General features: G+C 48.7%; 1 protein-coding gene across 2 annotated transcripts in view; it reads left to right on the top strand.

Annotated features, from left to right (window-relative positions):
- The window catches only part of TRIM23 (tripartite motif containing 23), a 712,673-nt gene that overhangs the window by 234,507 nt on the left and 451,384 nt on the right, over positions 1 to 26,782 (top strand). For both annotated transcript variants that reach the window (XM_078675155.1, XM_078675156.1), the window contains exon 3: positions 3,976 to 4,097. In XM_078675155.1, coding sequence (XP_078531281.1) covers positions 3,976 to 4,097 — 122 coding nt within the window. The remainder of the gene's footprint in view (positions 1 to 3,975; positions 4,098 to 26,782) is intronic.

The following is a 26,782-nucleotide window of genomic DNA, read 5'->3' as shown; positions in this document are numbered from 1 at the left end:
TTAATGTCTTTCACTTGTGTACAAGTGAGCTTTAGTTTAGGGACTGGTCTGCTTCTATAGAATGCAAAGATAGCACAAACTGAAAGAGAGGTATTTCGACAAAGACCCACACGAACCGTGACACTTTTACAGATCTTAGTGCCAATCTGTATCTTGGGTCTCAAAAAGGATAAGGGATGAATGTTCCACCAGCTAGCGTTGAAGGAGTCTAACATATTTAGAGCTTGTTCAAATAAAGAATGGAATAGAGCATGTGCACTAGTTAAGAAAAATCTATCAACACTAGAGTTAAATATAATCCAGTTCAAATATTTACATAGCACCGATTTTACACCGACGTTTCTCAAATATAAATGTCCTGACAATTCTGCTAACTGTCCAAGATAAAGTCCACAAGCAAATTTCTCATGTATTTTGTGGGATCATACAAAGTTTCTGGTCCGAAATTGTGGTTTTAAAGAGATCCATAACTGAAGAACTGCCAACACTAACAGTGAACAGTACTTGCTGGGGAGTAATCCCAAAGAAGAAAAAAAGGAAGAGGAAAATACATATAAAAAACACAAGAACAAATGAAAGAATGGTAATAATATTCCTTAAAGTGATGGAGTCTCTCGATAGTTGACCTCCATGAACTGGGGGATTGACTTAACGATTGGAAAGGCACACAGATGTTTGCCACTTAGGGGTATGAAGAAAGTTTTATGACCAAAGTGCATGATGTGGGTATTTAAACTGGTGGATCTAGGTTGATGATCGCATACTTTAGATGGACACAATGAGTACTAGTGACAAGATAAACATAATACAGATATTCAACTGTGTATATAATGTGGATGACTCTGAACCCCTCCTAGGAAACTTAACTATATAAGGAAAATGATATACACAGCATGGATTGTGCTGTTGTGGCAACTATCATATTACTTTATAAGTGGCTGACACTGATGATATCTACTCTGCATGCATTAACCATTGTTGTATTGTAGTTGTGGCAGCTTACATTATTAATGAAATGTAACAAAAAGATTCGAAAATTAAACAAAACACTCACGGCCTCAGGTATTAACAGAGCTATTCCTCCAGTCAGATTAAGTTGAACACATTGATAATCCGATAGTAAACATACATTCATGTAGAACATGAAATGCATTCATGTGACTTGACATGCATGTATGTGGTACTTCTTTAGTTCGAGCCTAGCCAAAAGGCAGAGGAGAACTGTAACTGGTCAAAGACTGGCATGAATTCAACGAGCAAGAGGAGAGTAAGACAGATTGTGGAAAGTGAATGCATTGTGATGTAGTGTTCTTCAAAGAGGTGAGCCTTCAACTATTTCCTAAAGGGTTGGTGCAGGTGTGCTGTCTATGGGAATGTTGTTCCAGGTTGTGGATTGTTAGATGGAAAAGGCCTGCTATCTTGTTTACTGTTCTTTTTGGGTGCCCTGGTTGTGGGTGAGCCGAGCTCCATCAGAGGTAGTGAGGTTTTCTGCAAGAAAAGCGAGGGTGCTGGTCGTGATGGCCATAACTAGATCAGCTATCATCTTGCCTCAGTAAATGAGAACATCACGCACAACCTCAGCAATACTTATTCTAAACTCAGATTTAATTCACACTCACAGAGCAACCTGTAATAATTTGTAACCATGCTTATTTGTGTTCAGGTCATCTTTTTATGAAAATACATTTTTGATTCCCAAATAATGTTTCATTAGTAATAATTTAGCTCATTTGTTCCCCAAATACCATCTTGTCATTCGCGGGTTTGTTTTTTCCAAAAGCGATCGCCTTCCTCCTCCCTCCCCACTCCCCTTTGGTCTCCTCACCTCCATCCCCTCCTCACACCCCTCCCCTGTCCGCGCGCTCAGCAGCCTGAGCCGCAGCTGGCTGTTGTAGTAGAGGAGGTGCGCGGTGGAGACAACAGAGAAGGCGCGCATCGTTAGCCCCTGTCCGTTTCCCACCAACAGCTGGTTTAATTGGTCAGAGGATTCATCAGTTAGTGCCAGGCAAGGAACATTCGATAATGCTGCCACGTCATAGAAGTATATGATCTCTTGGGCAGGGAACATCCTATTGCCTCAACTACTCTTGCCCCTCCTCCTCCCGCTCTGTCCTTCATATATTTTGCAGTGTATTCTGATTCCCTTTTAGCAACTTCCTGTGGCTACTGGTTTTTCAAGATAGCATAATGTTGAACCTTTTTTTTTTTTTTTAATGGCTTCCCAAATATTATTTAGCCGCTGTTTATTATCCCAGTGATGCTAGAGACCTCATATTCTGAGGTCCCTCATAATAGATCCGTCTTTTGCTGTAAATTGCTCTTGTGTACTTGCCATGTGCTGCTGTGTCCTATTAACCCATCCCATATGCCAATCAATACCTTAATGTGGCATAGGTATTGCCTTTTGTCATGCAGCCTCCATGATAAGTTCTAGAAACCTCCAAATGTCAGCTAATGCCAAATATCTATGATGGCCTTAGTTCAGCCCACCATTAGTGCTGTGAGGAAGTCGTATTGTGTCGTGCAGTACTTCACAAAAATCCATTAATAAATATAGCTGAGGCATCCACCTGCATTCGCCAGATATGTACATGATACTCCAGAGGTGTTGGATACAGTATTCCAGAGGTGATCTCCAAAAACTGGGTATGAGAAGCTAGATGGTCCGCAGCATCAGAGGTGACTTCCTGAACGTAACTGTCATGGATAGCAAACAGAACCTGACTAAAATCCAAGAGGTGGCCTTTAGAGCTTTACATAACGTAGCAGCGTCACCTTGACAATTGATAGCAACCCAGCTACCATTCTATGTAAGGTGCATAACGTTTTTTCTTTTTTTTTGTTCCTTCTCTCCTATTATACACATGTAGTCTGGCATTTTAACCATTAAATGTAGGTGTGGAAATTGGGTCTGTAAATGATTGTGACTGTGTTTATATAGGGCCGGCCCTATGATACAGCCAGTGAAAGCAGCTCTTGCATTGCCAGTACAAGTGTCTCCATAATGCAACAAATGTCTTTAAGAATCATCTTTTTTTGGGGGGAAGTAGAGTGGCCAAAAAAGTAAAGTATTTTTACCTGGGGCTCACAATATAGTTGCAGCAGAGCTTTTGCAAATTACCCTCAAGTAACAACTTTGTGGGTTTTAACTACCTTCCTATTCCCAAAGGCGTCTCTTACACTGGAACCCCCATTTTCCCACCCTGAGACCTATATTACGATGGGGGAAAATTCGTCTTAGCCTTTAATGCAACTTTTCTTGCATAATTTTAATTTACACAGGCAAAAATGTTTGCGAATCATACTTAATATTAATTAACATTTAGTGAATTTATTTGGAACAGGGACAATTTATCTAACCTTTTTTTTTTTGTTCAGCTCACTCATTTAAATTTTGAAAATATTTTGGAGAGATGATGATGGTTTATGAGATGTATTTATAAATAAAACACAAACCGCATAGCACATGTTTAATAATGTACCGGCTAAAGTTACGGAGTAGAGTATGGATACAGTAGTCGAAAACTGTGAATTTTACTTAACACTTTTCAGAGCAGTTGCAGTTCCAGGTTAGTGATCGATATTTGTAAACAATTACTTATTCCTACTACTAGTCAAAGGGGTTAGTGGGAAGTTTAATTCAGTGAGTTCGTTTAGGAGGAATGGACGAAAAATAATATGTATGAGGCAAATATTCCTCCTAAGAGTTTAAATAGCAATTCTGAGTACTGTGTATTTTGTGGGTAAAATAATGTCAGTTAAACCGCAGATTAAAAATGTGTAAACGTATGCATGTAGAGGAAATCTATATTAATGTGTCTTTTTCAAATAAGTATTTGCAGATCTATAGACCAGTATAAATAAATATTTCATAATGGTTTAGCATTTTTTTAAATTTGTTCTAAATTCAATTTTCCCCACACCGCTGTATCTCTCTCTAAACCAGTTTTTAACAAAGCTCTGCCTGCTCAACAGGTGATTCTGGTGTCTGGGGATTAAAGAAAAACTTTGCTTTGTTGGAACTGCTGGAGCGGCTTCAGAATGGGGCCTCTGGCCCATACGGCGCTCCCGATGAAGCCATTGGAATATCTGGAGAGGTATTTAATGTTTTCTTGTAAAATGTGTTTATTGAGCTTTGCATGTGTAGTTGGTGTTTTATATTTCCAGACAAGAGGGTACAAGTGCCTATTTTCTGAATTCTTAAAGGTATCAATTGATCAGTGATGGCTCTTGTTACTTCCACGGTGCTGAACAGTAATAGATGCAAATAATTTTTCACGTGTTTAAGCCCTCAAAATGTACCATTTCGCATGTTTGAGTCTTGCCTGCCAGATAGCACAAGATGCCAGGTTGCAAAATACCTATTGTGAGCTTACAGTTGGGTGCACCCTGCCCATTAGTTACCATTGGCTGGCTTTGTTGCTCCCTTCTGCGTGCTTCTTACTCAACGGCTTGACATCCTCTCTTGTGTTTGTCTCTCGCCCGGAGGATAGCCTCTTTATGATCCTTTTCACTGGCTGATTTGCAGCCTTCCACTGTTCACATGTGTGGAACCATTTTTTTCTTTTTTTGTTCACCATTCAGTGAGCGTTTTCAAGCTTTCTCCCTCGTATGCACCCCCCTTACCTGCCCCCTGCAGTGTGCGTCCCACCTCTTCCATCATGTTTGTAAAAACATAGCAATATGGATATGTTTTCTGGTGTATGGTTGATGGATACACTTCAAGGGTTGTTGTTGCCTGCATTTCACATATTGCATGAAAGCACATGCTTTGGTGCACCAAAGTCTTAAGGACCCGGGAAGATGGCCATCAGCTGGACTCAATAAGCGGGTGTCTGAGGGGTAGGGTGTACTTAGCATAACAGTTCTACAGGAGGCCCATGAACCTGCTCCCCGGGCTCCTTCAGAGGACTAGCTTGCTGAATCCTGTGAAAGTAAATTTAGGACTTGACAAGCTTTTACTTTAAATTATGATACCAACCCTATTCTTTTAAAATTCTGTTAAGAGTTCAGAGTCTCTTATGTGAAAAGTATTTGAAAAATAAACTATGCCATATATAAAGTTTGAAAACACCGAATTGAATTTGCATTTCTAAAATACCATAAAAATGTTTGCTTTTCCTCCAGTATTTAGAAATGTTTTTTTCTTTTACTCTTTTAAACCATACTTTACAAGCAAATATTGACAAAGCCCACAGTTTGGCGCTTGTTTTATAAAGTTGAGGTCTATTGGCTTTGCCAATGCATTTAAGATTAGGATGCACTTGCATCTTTTAGTCTGATTGTAGGCTCCCATATGTTGCCACTGCCGCTCAATGCAAATTTTGCCAGATGCATTGGGAAGAAATATTAGTACCCTATGCATAGATTCACTTATGTAATTGGCAGAAATACATTGTTAACAATGGCCTTCCAATACCATCTAAGCTTTCCTTTATCCATATAATGACATTTAGATCCATATAATAATAATTTGCATGACTCTGGGGACCTTCGGAAAGCGTGAAATATTTGCTTGTCTGCCATCAATGTAAAACGTAAGGCAGATGTAAACATGTCAAACTAGGCGTTGTTTTTTCAGTACAATTTTGTTGAGAAATTTCACAAATTAGTTAACAGGAACATTTTTGTCTAGAATATAACCAAACACATTAATATCTGTCTGAAAAAGGCCTTCTAATACATATTTTATTTATAATATTACAATTATAAATTATATTTACATTTCAGGAATAAAAAGTCATGTGCTAAATTTTCTGACTAGAATTGGTGATCTGTAAAAAAAATTCACATTCACCTTTTTTTTTTATAAACCATTTTTGTAGAATTTTTGCCCATTAAAAATGGCAGCAAAGAACGTAAGGCACACGTACAGCACTGTATAGGATAAAGCATCAGGACCAGACAAGGCAGTAACCCTCAAGCAGTACATCACGTAGAGCGAAAGCAGTGACCAGGAATACACGTCAGTAGCATTCTCAGTTAAACTGACCCAACCAGTTTCCCCACACCTGCCCATGTTTTCAGGAACAAATCCTGGCTTCAAAGACCACACGCTCCTGTTGTGCACACCAATCCACACCTCGTCTCTATCTTGTGAGAGTCAGAGGGGAAGGAGCCATCGAGTAGCGATATCACGTTTCGCAACTAAAAGGGCCATGTCCAGGAATGTTCTTTCGGTCCTCGTGCTAAGGTGGGATAAGACACTGCTCTTTGAGGTGATCTATAGGGGGAGAAAGCAGAAGTTTACATGGTCTTTGTAAATCTTTTAAGTAAAAGCAAACTCCTTCAGGTTGTTATGCCCTACTGGTGATGTCTAAGGCTTTTACATCTGAGGTCCATCTAAAAGATACCAGGCATAGCAAGACAGTGAGTTTATAAGCGATACGTTTTAGAGATAACTCAGACTTTTTGCCCCAATTTATTAAGACCTGTAGGACATCTCTAATGTCCCATTATGCAGCGTATTTTGAAGAAGGTGGGTTTAGTACCTGCATACGTCACATGATTTTCTAGTCAGTAAGTTTTGTCCCACTGTGGTAAATAAATAATTACCCTGGCTGAATTTCTAGGCATTAACAAAGTATCATGCATCAAGTGAGAAGCAGAGTCCGTGGTATCTGAGTTAAAATGGGCTTTATTCCAATAACTCGAGTCAAAGGGAGAATTAGTTCAATCACCACAGAGGTTCAGGAAGAGTCTTCTAATCATTTAATAACAAAACATCATATATATACTTTTTACTCCTTGTACATAGGGAACTCGAGGCAGAGCAAGACAGAAAATGAGATAAGAACATGTGGGTGTACACTTGATGAGTCATAGGTGTGTGATAGGTAGGTGTCATAGGTGGGTGGGTACTTAGAGGAGGAGTTGGCATGACCAGCTCGAACTGTGCCCTAATTGTGCAATTTGAGCATGACGTGCAATTGACGTGTAACTGGGAGGAGAGCTGACTTTCAACCTAGTAGAGAGATCTCTTATGTCAAGGCGACCAGCACATCTAGTACAACTGATATCTAGAGTCAGGGGATGTATTATCTGAAGAAAAGGTTGTTCGTCACTAAAAGACAGAGAGGGCATATTTATTCGTTCATTGCATGAGCTTTCTATGGGTGCAAGCACTGTAATTCACTTAAATGGAGACAGAATGGCTATCGGACGGGTCTGTTTACTTTTCCTCACCGGGCAGGGATGCCACTCTGTACAGCAGACGGATAACTGTTATTCATAATACTGTCTTGGCAGACTTCTTGCTGACGTGACTGCAGCTCAGTATGCCAAGAGTCATGTAAACATTAATTCAGAAAGTGGTTTCAGGCTCAACCAGTACGATATTTATTTAAAAGAGCACAATGCAAAATGCAAATACATGGGCCTTCATTTTAGCTTAACGTTTGGGAGACTTGATGACTTGACTTGCAGGACATGTTTGCAGAGGCCTAGTGATTCAGGCCACTACGGGAAATATGCATGGGTGACATGCACATGACATGTAACATAGGGTATATGTAGTGGACATATTTGGTCAGGCAAAATATCATTTTCCTCACCACAGAGACTTTGTCTACAAGGCAGTGGTATGCTGCAATAGATCTGTACACATTTACTGTACTATAAGAGAGCCCTGATGTAAATACATTGGATAAGTAATTAACTACATATACTAAATCAGTTGTAGTTCCTTCGAAGACACCAACAACCCCATTTCTTCCAAGCCAGTCTATATGCTTTCCCAGTGCCAGGTGCCCATGACTCCGATATGAGTCTGAAAGCTTTTGCCGAAAGGCCTGAAATCTGCCACTGTATCCTGAAATCCTCCAAGCCAACAGCTTCAGTAGTCCTTGCTCTACAAAAGGATATGACTGTCATTCTGGGCCTGTAATTATTTCCCTGAAAGTTGGAATTAAGATTGGGAAATAGATTCTCTTTTCTAGTAGGATTTGGAGCCAGGCATGTCACCTCCAAAGTGCTGCTATCACTACCGTGACCTTCGTGTTCCTGTGAACGTGCTACAGTGGTCTTGGTAGCATGACAAAAGGAGGGAAAGCATAAGGTGCTAGCCCCTGCCAATTCTGAAGAAAGGTTTGATAGGTGACCAGTCCGCAACACAATTGCTGAATACCGGGATATGGTCCACTGTTACTAAAATGCCCTTGCTCAGACAGTAACTCCAGAAGACCATGGCTAAATCTGCAAGACCCTTGTAGTGTGGGCCCCCCATTGTGTTGACATATCTGACTGCAGATGCATTGTTCAAACATAACACCACAGAACACTTCTTTTAGTCTTTGGTGAAGCAGCGAATTGCAAATCGACCTGCCAGTAATTTGAAGCAGTTGATGTGCAACTCCTTCTCCTAATCTGTCCAGCATCCCCCTGCTGATGAGTCCCCACATCTTTCACCCCATCCCTCTAAAATTGTGTCTAATTCTATCACTATCGCCGGGCCTTCCCTAAAAATGGCTCTGCCATTCCATGCTTCTGCATTCCTCAGCCACCAAAGTAGTTCCTTCTTTGAATCCAGGTCCAGAGACAGCATTTGAGGATAAGAGTGACATGTTCTCAATGCTTTGGCTTTGAGTCTTTTGAGTGCACTGTAGTACAAGGGACTTGGGTAGTTTTCTTGGATTGTTGAAGACAGAAGGTCTCTGATCCTTGCAAGAACCCTCAAGGGGAATTTCTTTTCCCTAAGAGTTTCCGCAATTCTTTGCACAGTTTCCTTAACTTTTCCCCTGCTAATTTCAATTCTGCCTTATTGTGTTTATGACAAAACCCAAAAACTGTATTTCCTGGTTTGGTACCATACCCTTGACCCTACCAGGTAGATCGCTCCCCTCCGCACAGCACTGCCTATGTGTCCCTGCCCCAGCTGCCGCTGCTGAGGAAGTTCGAGGTGGCCAGTGGTTGGCCTTAGGTTTGTTTCATCTTCCGCTCATTGCTTCATTGTATTGCCTGTTTTCTCCATTACATTCATTGCATTGCCTGTGTTTCACTGCCTCATTGATTTGCCTGTAGTTTCATTGCTGCGTCTGCGATTGCTGTTTTTCTGTCTCCCCCCGCTGCATGTACGTGGTCTCTGCCCGTTTATCTCCCTCTGCTCCGCTCGCTGCCGCCGTGTCTGTCTGCCCGTTTCTGCCTTCTGTTCATAACCGCCCCTGTGTTTCTGTGCCCTTTCGGCCTTCTGTGCCACTCGTTTCCCCACTGATTTGTGCCCTTTTTGACTTCTGTGCCACTCGTTTGCCCCCTGATTTAGTGCCCTTTGCCTTCTGTTCCCTTGGTCGTCTCCCTCCGCCGCTGCGTCCCCTGCGGCCCCGCCCCCTGACTGCCCATTCGCTGCCCCCGCCTCCCAGCTGCTCCTCCCTCCCACCTCCCCACATATGCCGGCCGCTGCGCAGTGAGGAGAGCGACCCTTGACCCTACCAGGTAGGTCGCTTCCCCTCTGCATAGCACCCACTGTGTTCCCCTACCCCAGCTGCCGCTACTGAGGAAGTTTGAGGTGGCCAGTGGTTAGCCGTAGGTTTGCTTCATCTTCGCTCATTGCTTCATTGTAATGCCTGTTTTCTCCATTACTTTCATTGCATTGCCTGTATTTCACTGGCTCATTGTATTGCTGTAGTTTCATTGCTGTGTCTGTGACTGCTGTTGTCTGTCTCCCCCCGCTGCCTGTACATGGTCTCTGCCCGGTTTTCTCCCTCTGCTCCCCTTGCTTTCCCCTGTCTCTCTGCCCGGTCCTTCCTTCTGTTCCCCTTGCTACCCCCGTGTCTATCTGCCCATTTTTGCCTTCTGTTAGTAATCCCCATGTATTTCTGTGCCCTTTCTACCTTCTGTGCCACTCGTTTCTCCCTTGATTTTGGGCACTTTTGCCTTCTGTGCCACACGTTTCCCGCCTGATTTTGTGCCCTTTGCCTTCTGTTCCCTTCGTCGTCCTCCTTCGTCCCCGCCGCTGAGTCTCCTGCGGTCCTGCCCCCTGACTGCCCATTCGCTGCCCCTGCCTTCCAGCTGCTCCTCCCTCCCACCTCCCCACATATGCTGGCCGCGGCGCGCCTAAGGCAAGCCCATGTGCGCCTGGACCGCGCCCTGCACCAGAACCCCTGGCGCCCACTCCCGCCATGACGACCGCCGCTGCCATAAGTGTGGCAGGGTATGCTCAGACGTGAGTCCCTTGCTCACTTTGCCACTGAATTCAAGCAAGCCGGGCTGAAGACGGCTGTAATGCCAGAAACCGGTCCTCGGAAGCTTGTTTCCGATCCAGGGAAGGCATGGCTTGGCAGTTCGGGCTGGACTGTTCCCATGAGGCACAGGGTCAGACTGATTTGCATATAGCCATGTCTGAACTGGGGTGGCAGAGTGGGCTAAAGAACGGTGATGGATTAAACCCAGATCTTTTGACTGGGTGTGAGTGTTTGATTGGTTCAGATGCTCTGTCCATCACCACCCCCTTTTGTAACGCTTTTGGCCGCCATAAGTGTGGCAGGGTATGCTCAGACGTGAGTCCCTTGCTCACTTTGCCACTGGATTCAAGCAAGCCGGGCTGAAGACGGCTGTAATGCCAGAAACCAGTCCTCGGAAGCTTGTTTCCGGTCCAGGGAAGGCATGGCTTTGCAGTTCGGGTTGGACTCTTCCCATGAGGCACAGGGTCAGACTGATGTGCATATAGCCATGTCCGAACTGGGGTGGCAGAGTGGGCTAAAGAACGGTGATGGATTAAACCCAGATCTTTTGACTGGGTGTGAGTGTTTGATTGGTTCAGATGCTCTGTCCATCACCACCCCCTTTTGTAACGCTTTTTGCCGCCATAAGTGTGGCAGGGTATGCTCAGACGTGAGTCCCTGCCTCACTTTGCCACTGGATTCAAGCAAGCCGGGCTGAAGACGGCTGTAATGCCAGAAACCAGTCCTCGGAAGCTTGTTTCCGGTCCAGGGAAGGCATTGCTTGGCAGTTCGGGTTGGACTGTTCCCATGAGGCACAGGGTCAGACTGATTTGCATATAGCCATGTCTGAACTGGGGTGGCAGAGTGGGCTAAAGAACGGTGATGGATTAAACCCAGATCTTTTGACTGGGTGTGAGTGTTTGATTGGTTCAGATGCTCCGTCCATCACCACCCCCTTTTGTACCGCCGCTACGATGCCAGCACACTCCACGCCCTCAACCTCGGACGGACCCACACCTGCTTCAAGGCGGCCTTGAAATGCACACACCTGCCGGAATTACAGCTACACCAGCCTCAGAACCGACGAACCACCTGCCAAGAAAGACCGCACCCACCTGCGATGCATACTACTGAACATCCGCTCCGCGCGCAAACACGCCGTCGAGCTCTGGGACTTGCTCGACACGACAACTCCTCCGCACCCGACATCGCCATAGCCATCCCAGATGGCTACAAGATCACCCGCAGAGACCACACCAACGGAGGCGGAGGAGGAATAGCCATCATCCAGAAGAACAGCATCAGGGTCTCGACTAGCATGGACGACGCGCCCAGGACCGCCGAACACTTGCACTTCCAGATCCACACAGACCCCAACTCCACCCTCAAAGGCACCCTTGTCTACCGACCCCCTGGACCCCGCCCCAGTTCAGCAACTCCATCGCCGACTTCATCAGCACGCACGCCCTGACCTCCACCGACTACATCTTCTTCGGAGACCTGAACTTTCACCTTGAGAACAACAACGACAACAACTCCACAACCCTGTTCGATAACCTCGCCAACCTCGGACTAAAGCAACTCATCACAACACCCACCCACTTCGCCGGCCACATGCTCGACCCCGTCTTTTCCTCAAGTCCGCACGTCTCCGTCAGTCATACCACCAAATTCCTCTGGACTGACCACCGCCGCATCTACTTCACCTTCCAGAAACCCACCACACACCACCTCACCCAACAGATCCCCGCCGCTGCTGGAGCAAAATCACCGAAGACCAGCTATATGCAAACCTCGCTCTCAGCCCACCCACAGAACCCTGCAACACCGCCGACGCTGCCCAAAGCCTCAGACGCTGGATTGAGGACTGCGCCAACACTCTCGCCCCGCTGAAGAAACCCCCCCACAGAGACACCAGCAAGAGGGCCTGCTGGTTCACCCCAGAACTCTTAGCCTCCAAGCAATCCTGTGGAGAAGTGTGGCTCAGTGGTTAGAGGCGGCAGACCCGGAAGCTGAGATCGGCCGTGGACCAGGGTTCGATTCCCCGCCTCGGCGGGTCTCGGGCTCTAAAGTTCCACGGACTCGATAATTCTCGCTCCGGTGCCTACTCGACTCACAGGGTCACACTCTGCGACTCTGGGCAATAGCTTGCTTAATCTCCACTACGGCCCCTCGCGGCGGGATGCCTGGTTTTCACCTTGTGGATACCCTGCCGGGGTATCTCACAGGGGAATACCAGGACGGGTTCCCTAAGCAAGCGCTTAGATACCGTGTCGGTGATTTGCGCTATATAAATACATGTACATACAAACTAGGGAAGAAATGGCACAGCGAACAAACGACGGACAACTGTGCAGCACACAAGGACGCCATCCTCAACCACCACCCCCTCATCTGGGCTGCCAAGAAAACCTTGTTCAAAGACCGCCTCGACAACAATGCACACAGTAGCAAGGAGCTCTTCAACATCGTGAAGGAACTCTCCAACCCCAGCTCCAACACCAACGACATCCCGACGTCGCAAGCCCTATGCGACTCCCTCGCCACCTTCTTCCATCGCAAGATAGCAGACATCCACAACATCTTCAACACCCAGACGGACCCAACAGACCGCAACACTTCAGACCCTCCGCACACCATCGATCACGACCCCCTGCTAGCCTGGGCCAGCGTTAGCATCAATGACACCATCAAGACCATGAGCACAATCCACTCCGGCTCTCCGTCAAATCCCTTCCCTCCATCGCACCCCACCTGCGCAACGTCATCAATCTCTCCCTCGAGACCGCGACCTTCCCAGAGAGCTGGAAACACACCGAGATCAACGCCCTAACCCCAAGGCAGACCCAAGAGACCTCAAGAATTTCCAGCCCATCTCTCTGCTCTCCATCCCGGCCAAGATCATCGAGAAAATCGTCAACAGACAGCTAACCCGATACCTCGAACAAAACAGAATCCCTGACCCTTCCCAGTCAGGGTTCTGCAGCAACCACAGCACCGAGACTGCCCTCATCGCCGCCACTGACGACCTCAGGGCCCTGCTGGACAACGGCAAGACCACAGCACTCATGCTCTTCTACCTCTCCGCCGCCTTTGACACCGTCTGCCACCGCACACTACGCGCACGCCTTCGCGCTGCAGGGATCCGAGACAAGGCACTGGAATGGACCACCTCCTTCCTCTCCGGCAGAACCCAGAGCGTCCCCCTCTCCCCATTTCGTGCCAAAGCCTCCGAGATCATCTGCAGCTTACCCCAGGGATCCTCCCTCAGCCCGACACTGTTCAACAATTACATGGCCCCGCTTGCACATGTCGTCCGACTGCACGACCTCAACATAATCTCCTATGCCGACAACACTCAATTGATCTTCTCCCTCACCAAGGACCACATCACCGCCAAAACCAACCTCCACGAAGGAATGAAGACCGTCGCCGACTGGATGAAGACCAGCTGTCTGAAGCTGAACTTGGACAAGACGGAGGTCCTCATCCTCGGCTCCAACCCTTCAGCCTGGGACGACTCCTGGTGGCCGACGGCACTGGGAACAGCCTCGACACCCACCGACCATGCACGCAACCTGAGAATTATCCTCGACTCAACACTCTCAATGACCAAGCAGGTCAACGCCGTCTCCTCCTCCTGCTTCAACACCTTCCGCATGCTCCGCAACATGTCGGGTGCCTCAGGTGCGAAGAAAAGATGATTAACTCTGCAGCCACGAGGACCAGGAGACGTCGAGGATGATCAGCAGCCGGGTGCGAGCTGTCCCACGAATTATGTTGAGTGCTGAGGAGTCGGTGTTCGGCGGGAGCACCAACAAGCCCTGGCAATGGCAACCCACACAGGAAGGCCAAGCAGGTTACGGTGTGGACCAGCAAGGTCCAGGTGACTCACCAAGCAATGGAGAGTCAGGGCATGTTTGGACCAACCAGGGAAGCCCAAAAGAATCCAAGATGATCCTCAGGAGGACCCACAGGCCGAATGACCAGGAGTCGCGAGCGGACCTTGAGCAAGATCACAAAGTACCAGCCCATGCAGCACTCGGTGCAAGGAGGCCGGAGTTCTTCGGTGGAAATACTGCTCAGGGTCAGGACTACACAGAGTCCAATGCACAAGCTTGGAATCGCCAACAATCATATGCACTTGCAAAAGTACGAGGTGGACAGGGTTTCGGGTTATGCGTCCCCATGAGGGATACTGGCCTAAAACTTGGTGAGAGGGCAGCTCAACCTCGAGGAACGTCTGAACCCACCTTCTGTGTTGCTGGAGCCTTCCGAGTCCGCAGGAGCCCAGGATCAGCAGACCGGTCAGTTGCGTTACGGTGTCTGCAAATTCAGGGGAGTGACTCCTTCACCACAGTGGGGATTCTCCGGATGTCCTTGATACTCCACATGTCCTGCACGGAGCCTGTATGGTGCACAGGCACAGACAATGCTTTGGACGGAGAGTGGGACGTAGTCGGGCCCAGACTGTCGAAGGTCAGTGGTTTCTTGTTGAGAATCTTGTCCACATCAAATCGAAGGTCCTACAGCCAGGTAAGCCCTTTTGTACCCACGGGAGAGGGTTGGACAGATTCAGGGGACCCTCCTAGGGGAGAGTCAGGACAGAGGGGAGTTTACTCCCATGTCCTTTGTCCAGTTTTGGCCATAGCAGGAACCAATGGCTCCCCAAACTGGTTTGAACTGGACTATGCACAGGGGCACCAAGTGTGCTTCAGATGCAGCCTTTCAGGCACATTGGAAGTGCACCCACCCAACCCCAATACACTCAATCCTGTCTGGGATGTGACAGGATGTCTATTGTCTGCCTTCCCCTGCTCGAGCTTGGCTCAGCAGGAGGGCAGAAATGTGTCTTTGGTCTGCAGCAACCATTTTGAGTTGCCCGGGTCGAGAAGGCTGGCTCCCGAAAGACTAGTGACCCCACAAAGCTCACTTCAGAAGGGTGGAATCATACCTCACATACCAGTTTCCGTTGTGGAGGTATGATTCCAAGGTGTTTGATACCCAACACAACATTTTTTGTTTCAGTCGTTTTCGAGATAGCATTTACTGCGCCTCTACCTATATGTCTGGCTGAGTCACAGACAACCCGGGAGAATTGTCTCCAAAGGCTGCAGAGGGACTCTGCTCATGCAGGGCCACCCTATCATATAAAACCCAGCACCCTGCCTTCAGGATTAATGCCTGCTATAGAGTTGACTTATAAGTTTTAAGTGTACTGACAGATAGATATAGTAAACCTATATCTAAAGTAAGTGGTGCTAGCACCCCCTTTACACAGGCTGCATTGGCAGACCTGTAGTTCCATTTTGCATGGGCTATCATGGGTGGCATAATACATGCTTCAGCCCATGGGAGGCCTCTGGGGTACCTATGGCCTGAGTACCTGGGTACCATATACTAGGTACTTATAAGGGTACTCCAGTATCCAATCGAGGGTGTACCTAAGTACATGTCATACATTTTAGGGAGAAAGCAGATAGACTGGGGAGGGCGTGGCCAACTTCCGAGAATGGAGGACATGAGCTGAGAGAGCTCCGTCCCAAACCCCAACAATTGGCAAATTATCCTAATTTCCACTGGACCTTCAGACATACTAAGAACGGTGTTTGACAGAGGAATGCTTCTGCGGATGGTGGCTGCGCTCCGGGGACACTAGCTCAAGTGAAAGTTGGATTCCGAGCAACTGTTCTGACCCACACGAAGAAGACGCAGGACGGTGGGAGGAGCCGCTGACTGGGGTGGAGGGAGCCGTTCGACCTCGATGCTGCTGGTATACGAACTGTGGCCCCCGTGGATCTTGGGTGCTGAGTTGAGACCGGGTTCCCAGCAACTGTCAGTGGAGTGCGAGCCCCGGAGTGGAGGTGCCATCTGCCTGGTACATTGAAATTCGACGGACCAAAGCACGGAGGAAACAAGATGGCGGGAGGCAGATTTTGTTGTGTATGGTCGATCGCCCAACGGAGTGTGGCAGGTACCGAGCGTAGAGAATGATAGGGCTCCCTGCTGCCGCTGGAGCTATAATGAGCATACTACGCCTGGCATTGAAGAAGCCCATTGAATGAAATCGCGCGGGGAGGTGCTCGACAGGAGTAGTATACACGACTGATGCGTCACGGCGTTGTGGGTCATTGTTCCCCTGAAACTCTGCGCAGGGAAAACGCGGAGCCCTGGACACCGCAATACAGATGACTCGACGGCCGCGGAGGGAGTGACTGAGTGACGATATCTGCGGCGCTGGAACAGGGCTGAGATCACCAGCCCTGCCTGATTCAGGGATCGCGGACACTGTTCGGGACGGGGCTGAAACGGCAGGAGCTACTGTGGAGGTACGGCAGATGATACACGTGAAAAAAGACGCTTCTGAGTCACAGGGGCTCCTGCCTGCTTGAAGGTTTAGTGGGGATAAGCTCTGGATACCTGGTCATTACCCGGCAGCGGACCGGTACAGTGAAACGGCCTAGAGATGTGCAGCAAAGCAGTGAGTAGAGGGAACATTGCTGAAGATACTGTTATAACCTTAACACCGCATCTGCACTGGGGACCATTGCACCGGTGGCGTGCTTGGTGGGGTGTTACTGGACCCATCCTGGAGTGAGTGGTTACCAACAGAGGATACTCTTTGGCTGGAGCTGCGGAAGATTCACGCTGAGGGGAAGTGGGGTGGAACAGAGTTCCCATCACGGAATACTCTGGAACAGAAGAGCACACGCGGGCGTCGTGACACCATGGGGCGCCCTAGAGCAAAGCCAGCTGACGCAGCGTCTAGTGAAGACACGCACCTCACGCCTAGCAATGACCCCTCAAACAGTTCTGATAATGAAGCGGTGCCCCCACACAGGGACTGATCAACCTGCAGCCAAATTGGATTTAATCTTGAAGGAAATAAGCGACTCCTGTGTAGCGATTGAAGCACAGATGGGAACGCTATCCACCAATTTAAACTTGCTGCAGGCGGACCATAAAAAGCTCACGGATAAAGTGAAGTCGAATAAGCTGTCCCTAGATGATTTAAACAAAAATCAAAATTCTCTTGGGAAGACCGGACAGTTCACAGCTACTGCTGATATTGTCTAATCCCTTGTGTTCAACACAACACACCATCCATACACACTCAATTGGAGACCAAGGACCCTACTAGGCAATTATAATACATATAATACTACAGGGATATACATAAAAAAAAGATAAGATTTTATTATTTCTGGATGATTTGATCCCGCAACAAACCATGCTTACCTCTCAACTTGAACAACTCCAACGTCAATTTAAGGGCTTACTAGATAGGGTGGATGACGCGGAAGGAGATCCAGACGCAACAACGTTCGTATCCTCGGAATTCCGAAGCGCAGCGAGGGGTATAACCCCAACCAGTTCGTGGAAAAATGGATACAAGACCATGTGGCGAAGGAGGGGTTAACGGATCTTTACAGTGTGGAAAGAGATCAACGAGTACCGCCTAGACCACCCCAGCCGGGAGCACCGCCAAGGCCACTGATAGCGCGTATCCTGAATTATAAAGACCATGACACGATCCTACGGGCTGCCAGAGAGAACGTCCCTATACATTTCGAGAACAAAACGATCTCCCGGTAGCCAGATTTCACTCTAGCAGTACAGAAAGCCAGAGCCACCTTCCAGGAGGTCAAGAGGAACTTACGGACCCGCAATCTGAAATATGACTTGCTTTTCACAGCCCGCCTGAAAGTTATTTACGGACAAAAATCAATTTTTTCGACAATCCTGGAGAAGTGGCCGGCTGGTTGGATATAACATTTACGCTGACGGCCTCGCAGATCTTACTTCCATCAAGCCAAATGCGCCGCCCTCTTCTGCAATGGGATGCTGGGGTCAACATGGCGGAGAGCAGACCAGTCATTGAAGCAACTGACGCTGGCCCATCTCTGGAACAAATTACGAACAGTCAAAAAGATGCTCTTTTGACGGTGGCGGCACTGGCTGCACACGATGCCCAAACAGCAATGACTTCGGGGCAATCCTCAGTGCCGGCTACAGTCCGTTCCGACTCTCAGGCTAGCTTGACATTGTTCCCTTCGATCACTGCACAGATTTCAATGAATACTAGAACTGTAGCTTTGAGGTGGCCGGGAGTGGTAACGTATATGATATTCTGCAATATGTTCTTCAGATGATGGTCATTTCTAGAAGGTCTAGTTATTAATAGCTGGAAGGGGAAATGTATTCATATATTAAGATCATTCATATGATGAGCAATGTACAGGTTGTTTGGTGTGGGGCAGTTGTAGCTTCCCCCCCTAGCGACTGCACTATGGCATTTTTTTGTTTAAAGTCCAAGTTGGACTTTTATTTCCAGTTTGGTTCTCTGCTGTTAACCGGGGGAACCTAGTATTGAGGAGTTTAGTTAGTTGTGCATGCTCGGCCTTCCCGTATAAGACACCTGATATGAGTAGTATTTCACATGCTCTGTTGCGAATGTACTCCCTGCCTCCAGATGGCATCACTTAATGTGGAATGTGCGGGCATGGGATCAGTTCACAAGAGACATCGTATATTGGCGCAACTGAACAGAAGAAAAATTGATATAGCTTTCCTGCCAGAAACTCACCTTAGTCATGGTGAGGCTCTTAAATTGCAACGGAAATGAAGGGGACAATTGTTTTTCCCGACCTCTTCAGCATTTGCATGGGGGGCAGCGATCTGTGTTCGAAATAATACCCCATTTAGAGTACTAGAGCAAAAAGTGGACCTAAACGGCAGATATGTATTGATTCATGGCTTATTGGATGGGGCACATATAGTTCTTGGGAGTATATACACCCCGAATACTGATCAAGATAGATATCTGGAGACCCTTAGCGTGGCACTAACGGACTGGTCTGGTTATCATTGGGTGGTAGGGGGTGACTTCAACGCAGTATTAGACATTGGTCTGGACAGGTTGCACCCTCCATTACACGCAACTGAATGTAAAAAACAAGCAGAAGTGCTCAGAAGATGGGCGGAGGGATGGGAACTGCATGATGCCTGGCGAGCGCTAAATCCAAGCCATAAAGAATATTCCTTTTATTCCCAACCACACCGTCTACATGCTCGCATAGATAGATTTTTCTGCTCTGGGGCTTTGTTTGGTTTTGTCAATGACGTGGTCCACATGGGTAAGACTTTATCAGACCACAACCCAGTAGAGTTAACACTCCAATGAGGCAAAATCCCAACCCCGATATCGACCTGGAAGTTTCAACCCCTATTACTGGAGGACCAAGTCTTCCGTAGTGCTTTATCCACTGCTATTGTTAATTATTTCACCGAAAACAAAGGGTCTGCGAGTACGTGCCAGATGGAATGAAACGCCTTCAAAATGGTTATAAGGGGAGTGGTAATTAGCACGAAGGCAGGAGTCCGCCTCGCCCTTCTAGACCGGATTAAGGAGGTTGAGGGTAGATTGGCCACACTAGAAGGGGAGGCTGCTAAGACGGAAGCGCAACAGTCACAGCTACAGGAGGTCAATATTCAACATGGGGAGCTTCTAGAGGAACTGCGCATAGTAAACTATGGGCTTTATACGCAGAAACCACACAAACAGGCGAACAGAGCTGGGCCCCTACTGGCAAGACTGGTTAAAAACGCTCCCCGCTGTCCCCTATATTGGAGATTCGGACCGGGGAGGGTAATATAGTTAATACACAACTGTAAATTAACACTGCATTTAGGAACTACTATGAACACTTCTACAGACAACCAGTAGGCCATAACGATATGGACTTTGAACCTTTCTTTGACGGTTTGCAAATCCCACAGCTGATACAGCAACACAGTAAGGACCTGGCACAACCGGTGACCGGTATGGAGATTAAAGCTCTACCGCGCAATAAAACACCTGGCAATGACGGCCATTTTATGTTGTATATGCTGACTTGCTGGTACCTCATTTACAGTGCCTGTATCACGAGTCACTGAAAGCAGGTATGCTTCTATCCACAATCACAGGAGAAAGGTTGGAAAGAGTAAATCTCATTGGATTTAACAGGAAGCCCTCACTCACCACCCTGGTTGGTGACATGCTTCATCATTGGGCCCACCAGGAGAAGCCGAATGCCTCCCTGGTGTGCTACAACGCCAGGATACTGCGGAGCTGGTTTTTGTGACAGTAGTATGAAAAGGTGAGTTAAAAAAGTCAAGGTTGTATCCCACACAGAAAAAACGTTATTCAGTGGTCAACCTGACATATTTAAAAGTATGTGTAGGGAAATTACCAAGTAAATTGTTTGGATATTTCCACTTAAAGTGGGGTCGACATGTTTCTGCCCGTTATGTGTGATGTACTGGGCATTCTTCAGGACCATGGGGAGTGTACCTCGGCGGTATGGGCGCGCTAAGGCCCACCCTAACCTGAGGACGTGAAAGTTAAAATTGTGTAAAAACTACTAAGTGCAAAGAAAAAGAGAACAAACCAACAAGTTGTGGGATTTACCTCGAAATCAGAGGAACCTGTATAGTCTAAAAAGGAAAAAGACATACAAACAAGTAAAGAGACACACTTAGTAAGTAAGATCTGTGTTCTGGGTTCTCTAAAGGACCGATGTCAGAGTGAAGGTGCTTATAACTAGTCACAATTGCATGACCTTGGTGTAATAATAGGTATATTTCTGCAGGATCCATCGGTCTGAGGTGCAGACAGATGCGTGGACATGCACTATGCCAGGTAGAAAAAAGGCGTAACTAGTGGCCCTCCACGCCGGTAGTGGCGTATAGATCGATACTCGTGAATAGAGATCAATGGGCCAAAATGCAGGGCCAGTGAAAACACAGTGACTTTTAAAATGACCCAGCGTTCTAGTAGTAGCCCTGAAGAGACGGTTCCGACATATCGGGATATAGGCCTTTATCGTTATTAAAGTCTAATCATAAAATTTTAAGCAAATTATTAGCCAACAGACTCTGTCAGTTTTTTCCCAAAATTGATACACACTGGCCAATGTTGATTTGTACCGGGTAGGAGTACGGTGCTTAATATTAGACGATTGCACCAAATCATGACCAGTACCCTAGACTAAAATAAAAAAGAGGGTTGCATTTCGCTTGATTTGCGGCAGGCATTTGACTCACTGCATGGATTACATGTTTTATGCCCTCTCTTGGTTTGGTATACCAGCAGAATATATTAAATGGGTGCGTTTACTGTATACGAACCCCACGTTGTGAGCAGGTGCAGGACAATAAATCTCCCGGCAGTAAAGTGTGGTCAGTGGTACTAGGCAGGGATGCCCACTATCACCATTGTTTATTTTGTCACTTGAACCCCTTCTGCATAGACTCCGCTCCCTAATGGGATACAAAGGAATATTAAGAAGTCACACAACACATATTGTTTCTGCTTATGCAGACAACCTCATTCTTTATATACATGATAATGGATATGGACTTTGAGCCTCTACCCTCAACCCTTGCTCTTTTTCAGGAATTAACTGGCCTCACGATAAACGCCACCAAATCTTATGACCATTTTTTCGCTGACCATACACGCACCGGACAGTTAACCTTTGGACAATGGGAATTTACTATAGCACCTGATACCTTCCGGTATTTAGGAATTCAGATCTATCAGGATACGACAGATCTATTAGATGGCAATCTGACCCGTACGGTAACTGCTCTTAAGTCCCAAGTTAAGTTTTGGACCTCGCTGCCCCTGTCGGTGGGAGGGCGGGTTGCCCTAACTAAGATGGTGCTACTACAGAGACTGCTCTATTATTTCACTAATATACCTATACTTGTACCAACAGAGATCTTTAAATTGTTGAATTCCCTAGTAATAGCTTTGATCTTCGGCACGGGGCGCAGACGCATTGGCCTAATGAAACTATAGTTGAGTACAAACCAGGGAGAGCTGGGGGTGCCAGACCTGAAGGCGTACTGTTACGCTAGCCAGCTGCATTGGCTAGCGTACTGGTTGGCAGGTCGCAATCTACAGGAATTAGATCTGTCACAACGGGACTGGGAACGCGGAAAAGTACATAGGCTCTTATTGCTCAGGGCCAAGATACCGATATCGACACCCCACCTATTAAAAATAGCAATAACATATTGGAGAATCGCGCTAAGATATACAATACAGGCCTTACCATATGCTTCTACCATTCCGCTGCTAGGTATCCCCACACAGTCAGGTGTAGTTACTAACCGAAACCTAACGGCCTGGACAGACATGGGGATTACTACAATAGGGGCGTTCTTCTCAGAGGGTACCTTAATGTCACACGAGGCCTTTGTACGGGAGCATGGAGCTTCAGATAGACTGTTTCCATTACATGCAAGCATCTCTAGATTTATTCGGGACAATTGGACTCAATGGGGTAATGAACCTGATATACACCCGCTACTTACTATGCAATATCTAATGGGACACGGGGCACATCTGACAAAATGGCTATACCAGGGAATAAGTACAGTTGCAGCGATATCATTGCAGCCACTTCGTGTAAAATGGGAGAGAGATGTGGGTTGCGCACTTACAGGCAGGGAGTGGGATATCATACTTGGACACCCCAAAAAGGTGTCACGTAATCCCAAATTTAAATTCATTCAATTATGATCCGTTGCTCTGCTGGTGAAGAAGGGGTGTAACCGGAGCAATGGACTGCGTGCTTGGCCTCCATTTGTAGAGTCTCTTCACAATGGGTCCGCTATAGACGCTCAGAGCGAGGTCCTGCCCGGCTCCACTGGGTGGCCCGATCAGAGGTTCGCCCGATCAGAGGTTCGCCTTCCCGAGGAGATGTCGGGATTGCTTCCTCTTTGCTTATCACTCCTGGCCCTTTTAGTTGCTGACACTCATCTGTCTATATTGCAGTGCCGGGATCGATTCATCCAGTTAACCTTATTCTTATCACATCATTCCTTTTACAGCTGTTGGTATTCATCCTCTAACATGGAGGGGGGTCCTCTTTAGCCACGCGTTTGCTTGTTGTTGTTGTTCTCTGCTATCCGTTTTAGATTAGCGAATTACCTATTGTGGGGTAGTTAGAGGTTGGGGCTTTGGGGCGACAGATGCTTCCACTTCCGAAGTGTAGGGTGGGGGGAGTTGGGGGCGAGGGTGGGAGGGGATACCGTTGTCTCCCAACAGTTTGTTACTTTTAGCCGCCCACGGGCCACTGTTGGCGCCGCCTGCGTGCGGCTGGTTGCAGTTCTCCTGATTAATCTTCTCTTACGGGCGTGTCCACAACTGACACGCACCTCATTGCCTCCAACAGTTTGTTATTTTTGGCCGCCTACGGGCCGCCATCGGAAACGGCTGCAGGCGGTCGTTCCCTCCTCCTCTCCTTGGGTCTCCGCCATTGCCGATCAAATCACCAGCTCCAAGACCCCCCTCTCTATATCTCTATATCTGCATTTGGATGGCTGCCCCCCTTTGGCTGGGTGTGGACCCCTGGGGCTCTCCGTCCCTCCACGTCCCATCCCTTCCGATGACATACACTCTCACTAGACCCATCCATATCCTTTCCTGGAATGTTAATGGCCTCCTGGATCGCATCAAACGCACGGCCATTCTCTGTGCTGCCCACCGCTACACATCTGACATCCTATTTCTCCAGGAGACACACCTCTTAGGTACACAACGTAACTTCCTAGCCCGTTATGGCTTTGATAGGGTCTGGCACTCCGGCTTCACACGGGGCTCCCAGGGGGTGGCTATGTTACTCAGGAAGGGCCTTCCCTTTACCCTGGCTGCTGCCGAGACAGATGTACAGGGCCGCTATGTGGTGGTATCGGGTACTTTGAATGCCCCTAAACCTCCTGAGCCTTTACATTCCCCCTGCCCTCCTATCTCCAACACTCTGACATCTTACACAGGTGCTTTCCTCCCTCCCGCAGGGTCTTACGGTGATTGGGGGAGACTTTACTGCCGTCCTGCACCCCCTGCGTGATACGACGGGGACCCCATCCGAGGCCCGTGTCGCCTCTGCTAAATCCCTGTCGAGCTGGACCTCGGCCATGGGGCTCTGTGACTTGTGGGGGGTCTGGAACCCCCGCGTGAATCAGTACACCCATACATCGGCGTCCCATCATACCCACTCTCGCATTGACCTTTTCCTGTTGCCGGCCACCGACGGCCAGCTGGTCTCTGGCGCTGCGATCCTGCCCAGAGGGCTGTCTGACCACTCTCCTGTCTCCCTCCGGCTCGGGTCCTCATCGACGGGTCCACGTGCGCTCTGGCGGCTGAACGCCTGGTTCCTACAAGACTCGGAGCTGGTAGAATCCCTTGGCCAGGAACTCAGTCACTATTTCTCCACTAATGAGGGCTCGGTTCCCTCGCCGGCGACGCTGTGGGAGGCAGGCAAGGCTGTGGTCCGAGGAGTGGCAGGGGTTTGGTGCACGTGAAACGATCGGAGCAGATAGCCCAGCTCGCACTGCTGGAATCCCGTGCGATGCGGTTGGAAGCTGCACACTCTTCTGGCGAGCGGGAGGATTCTTCCCGGCAACTAGCGGCGGTTCGTGAGGAGATCCGCCGCATCTCGCTGGAGTCGGCCAAAATGCTCTGGCGCTCGTCGGTGGCTCGGGTTTATGGGTAGGGGGATAAGAACGGTTAACTCCTTCACAATCTGGTGTCCTATCCTAAAATCAACCGTATTATTCCGGAGGTCCGCTCAAATGATGGAACCCTTCACGTGGCTTCCACGGACATAGCACAGATTTTTGCTGACTTCTATGCGCGCCTCTATGCTGCTCGACCCTCGGGTGCGCCTCTGGCCGCTCTGATGGATGGAACTGGTACCCTACTGCCTTCTATTCCCCCAGGACACTGCAGACGCTCTGGACCGCCCCTTCACCCTGGAGGAAGTTCAGGATGCCATCTCCCTCCTGCACCCCGGTAAGACGCCTGGTCCCGACGGGTACCCGCAAGAGTACTACGCAGCCTTTCGAGATAACTTGGCCCCTCGCCTGCTGGATCTTTTCCGCCATGTGGCGGAGACTGGCACCTTCCCCCCTGAGTCGGACTTGGCCACGATAGTGGTTATCCCCAAGACGCAGCCGTTGTGCAGACTACCGCCTGATCTCGCTGATCAACACAGAGATTAAGCTCTTCCCCACTTGTCTTGGCCTAGAGACTCCGGCCCCTCCTGCATGAGCTGGTTCACCCTGACCAATGCGGGTATATGCCGGCTAGGGGCACCCGCCACTGCATTTGTCACCTCCACCTGGCCCTGGCCCACCGTGATCGGCTAACCCCATACCTAGCTCTCCTTTTCTTAGACTTCGAGATGGCCTTTGACACGGTGAATTGGGATTACCTGCAGGACGTGCTGCACAAGATGGGTTTCGGCCCCTCGTTCCGCCGCCTCGTCAAGGTCCTCTACACCAACCCCCGTGCCCGGGGACTCATTAACGGAGAGCTCTTTGAGGCCTTTCCGATCCGCAAGGGCACGCGTCAGGGGTGCCCCCTTTCGCCACTTTTGTTCGCATTGGCGATGGAGCCCCTGGCGGCGCTTATCCGCCAGGACCCCCTCATTCGGGGTTGGGCCTGGGACTCGAGCCAAGTGGACAAGATAGCCCTATATGCGGACGACGTGCTGCTATACCTAGCGGATCCTGCAAGTTCTGGCCCCAGGTGCTTGAAGGCCCTCTCAGCTTTTGAGGAGGTCTCCGGACTTCGTCTCAATGCAGCCAAGTCCACTCTGGTCCTACTGCATCCCTCCAGGGAGGTGCTATAACTGGCAGTCAACTATTCCCTTCAGGAGGCACTCGGTCAAGTACCTTGGCGTATGGATTGCTCTTCTACCGGAGCACGAATGGGCCCTAAACGTCACGCCCCTGGTTGTCAGGATGAAGGCAGACCTTAAGGAGTGGCAGATTCTTCCCCTGAACCCATTGGGCAGGAGTGCGCTATTCAAAATGATAGTCCTCCCCCGCTTCCTCTATATACTGCAGAATATCACGATCCACCTTCCGAGCAGTTGGTTCCGCAAACTTGACGGGGTCCTCATCCGGTTTCTCTGGGGAGGCGGGAGATCGCGTCTCCCTGGCACACTGCTGCATCCCCCCCTTTGACGGAGGTATGGGGGTGACAAATCTTCACCTCTACTACCTAGCCACGAAACGTCATCCATGATTGGTACGCGGGCGGCTGGTCCGACCCTGCCTATCGGGTGGAACTCAATTCGTTGGCCTTTCCACAGGTCCAGGCGCTTCTGTATGGCAGCCCAGTGCCACAGGCGATGGCCCCGGTCACTAGGACGGTGTTTCTGGCCTGGCATACAGCCCTGAGCCATGTGGGGTGGGACCGGACACTCACTCGACAGACACCACTCTGGCAGGGGTCTTGGATGCGGGAGGTCTCGTCCCTGCGGGGGTTCCGGAGGGGGGACCTCATTGGAGTTTCGGTGCTCAGTGATGTCTGGGTGGGGGACCACATCCGCTCCTTCGCAGACCTACAGCATGCTCTCCCTCACTTCCAACTCTATCGGTACTTACAACTAAGACACGCCCTCTACACGCATGTCTCGCCCCCTGTTTCGCTGCCAGAGTTCAGTCCATTGGAGGCCCAGGTGATGATGGGGAGTCTGGGCAGAGGGTGTGTGTCCCCCATTTATCGGCCCCTAGTGAATAATAGTCCCGCTTCCCTAGACCGGCTCAGGGCCTGCTGGGAGGAA

The sequence above is a fragment of the Lissotriton helveticus genome, chromosome 2_1 (assembly GCF_964261635.1).
Source record: "Lissotriton helveticus chromosome 2_1, aLisHel1.1, whole genome shotgun sequence".
NCBI classification, from domain to species: Eukaryota; Metazoa; Chordata; class Amphibia; order Caudata; family Salamandridae; genus Lissotriton; species Lissotriton helveticus.
The sequence above is the reverse complement of the archived record's forward strand: the minus strand, read 5'-3'. Positions and strand labels throughout refer to the sequence as shown.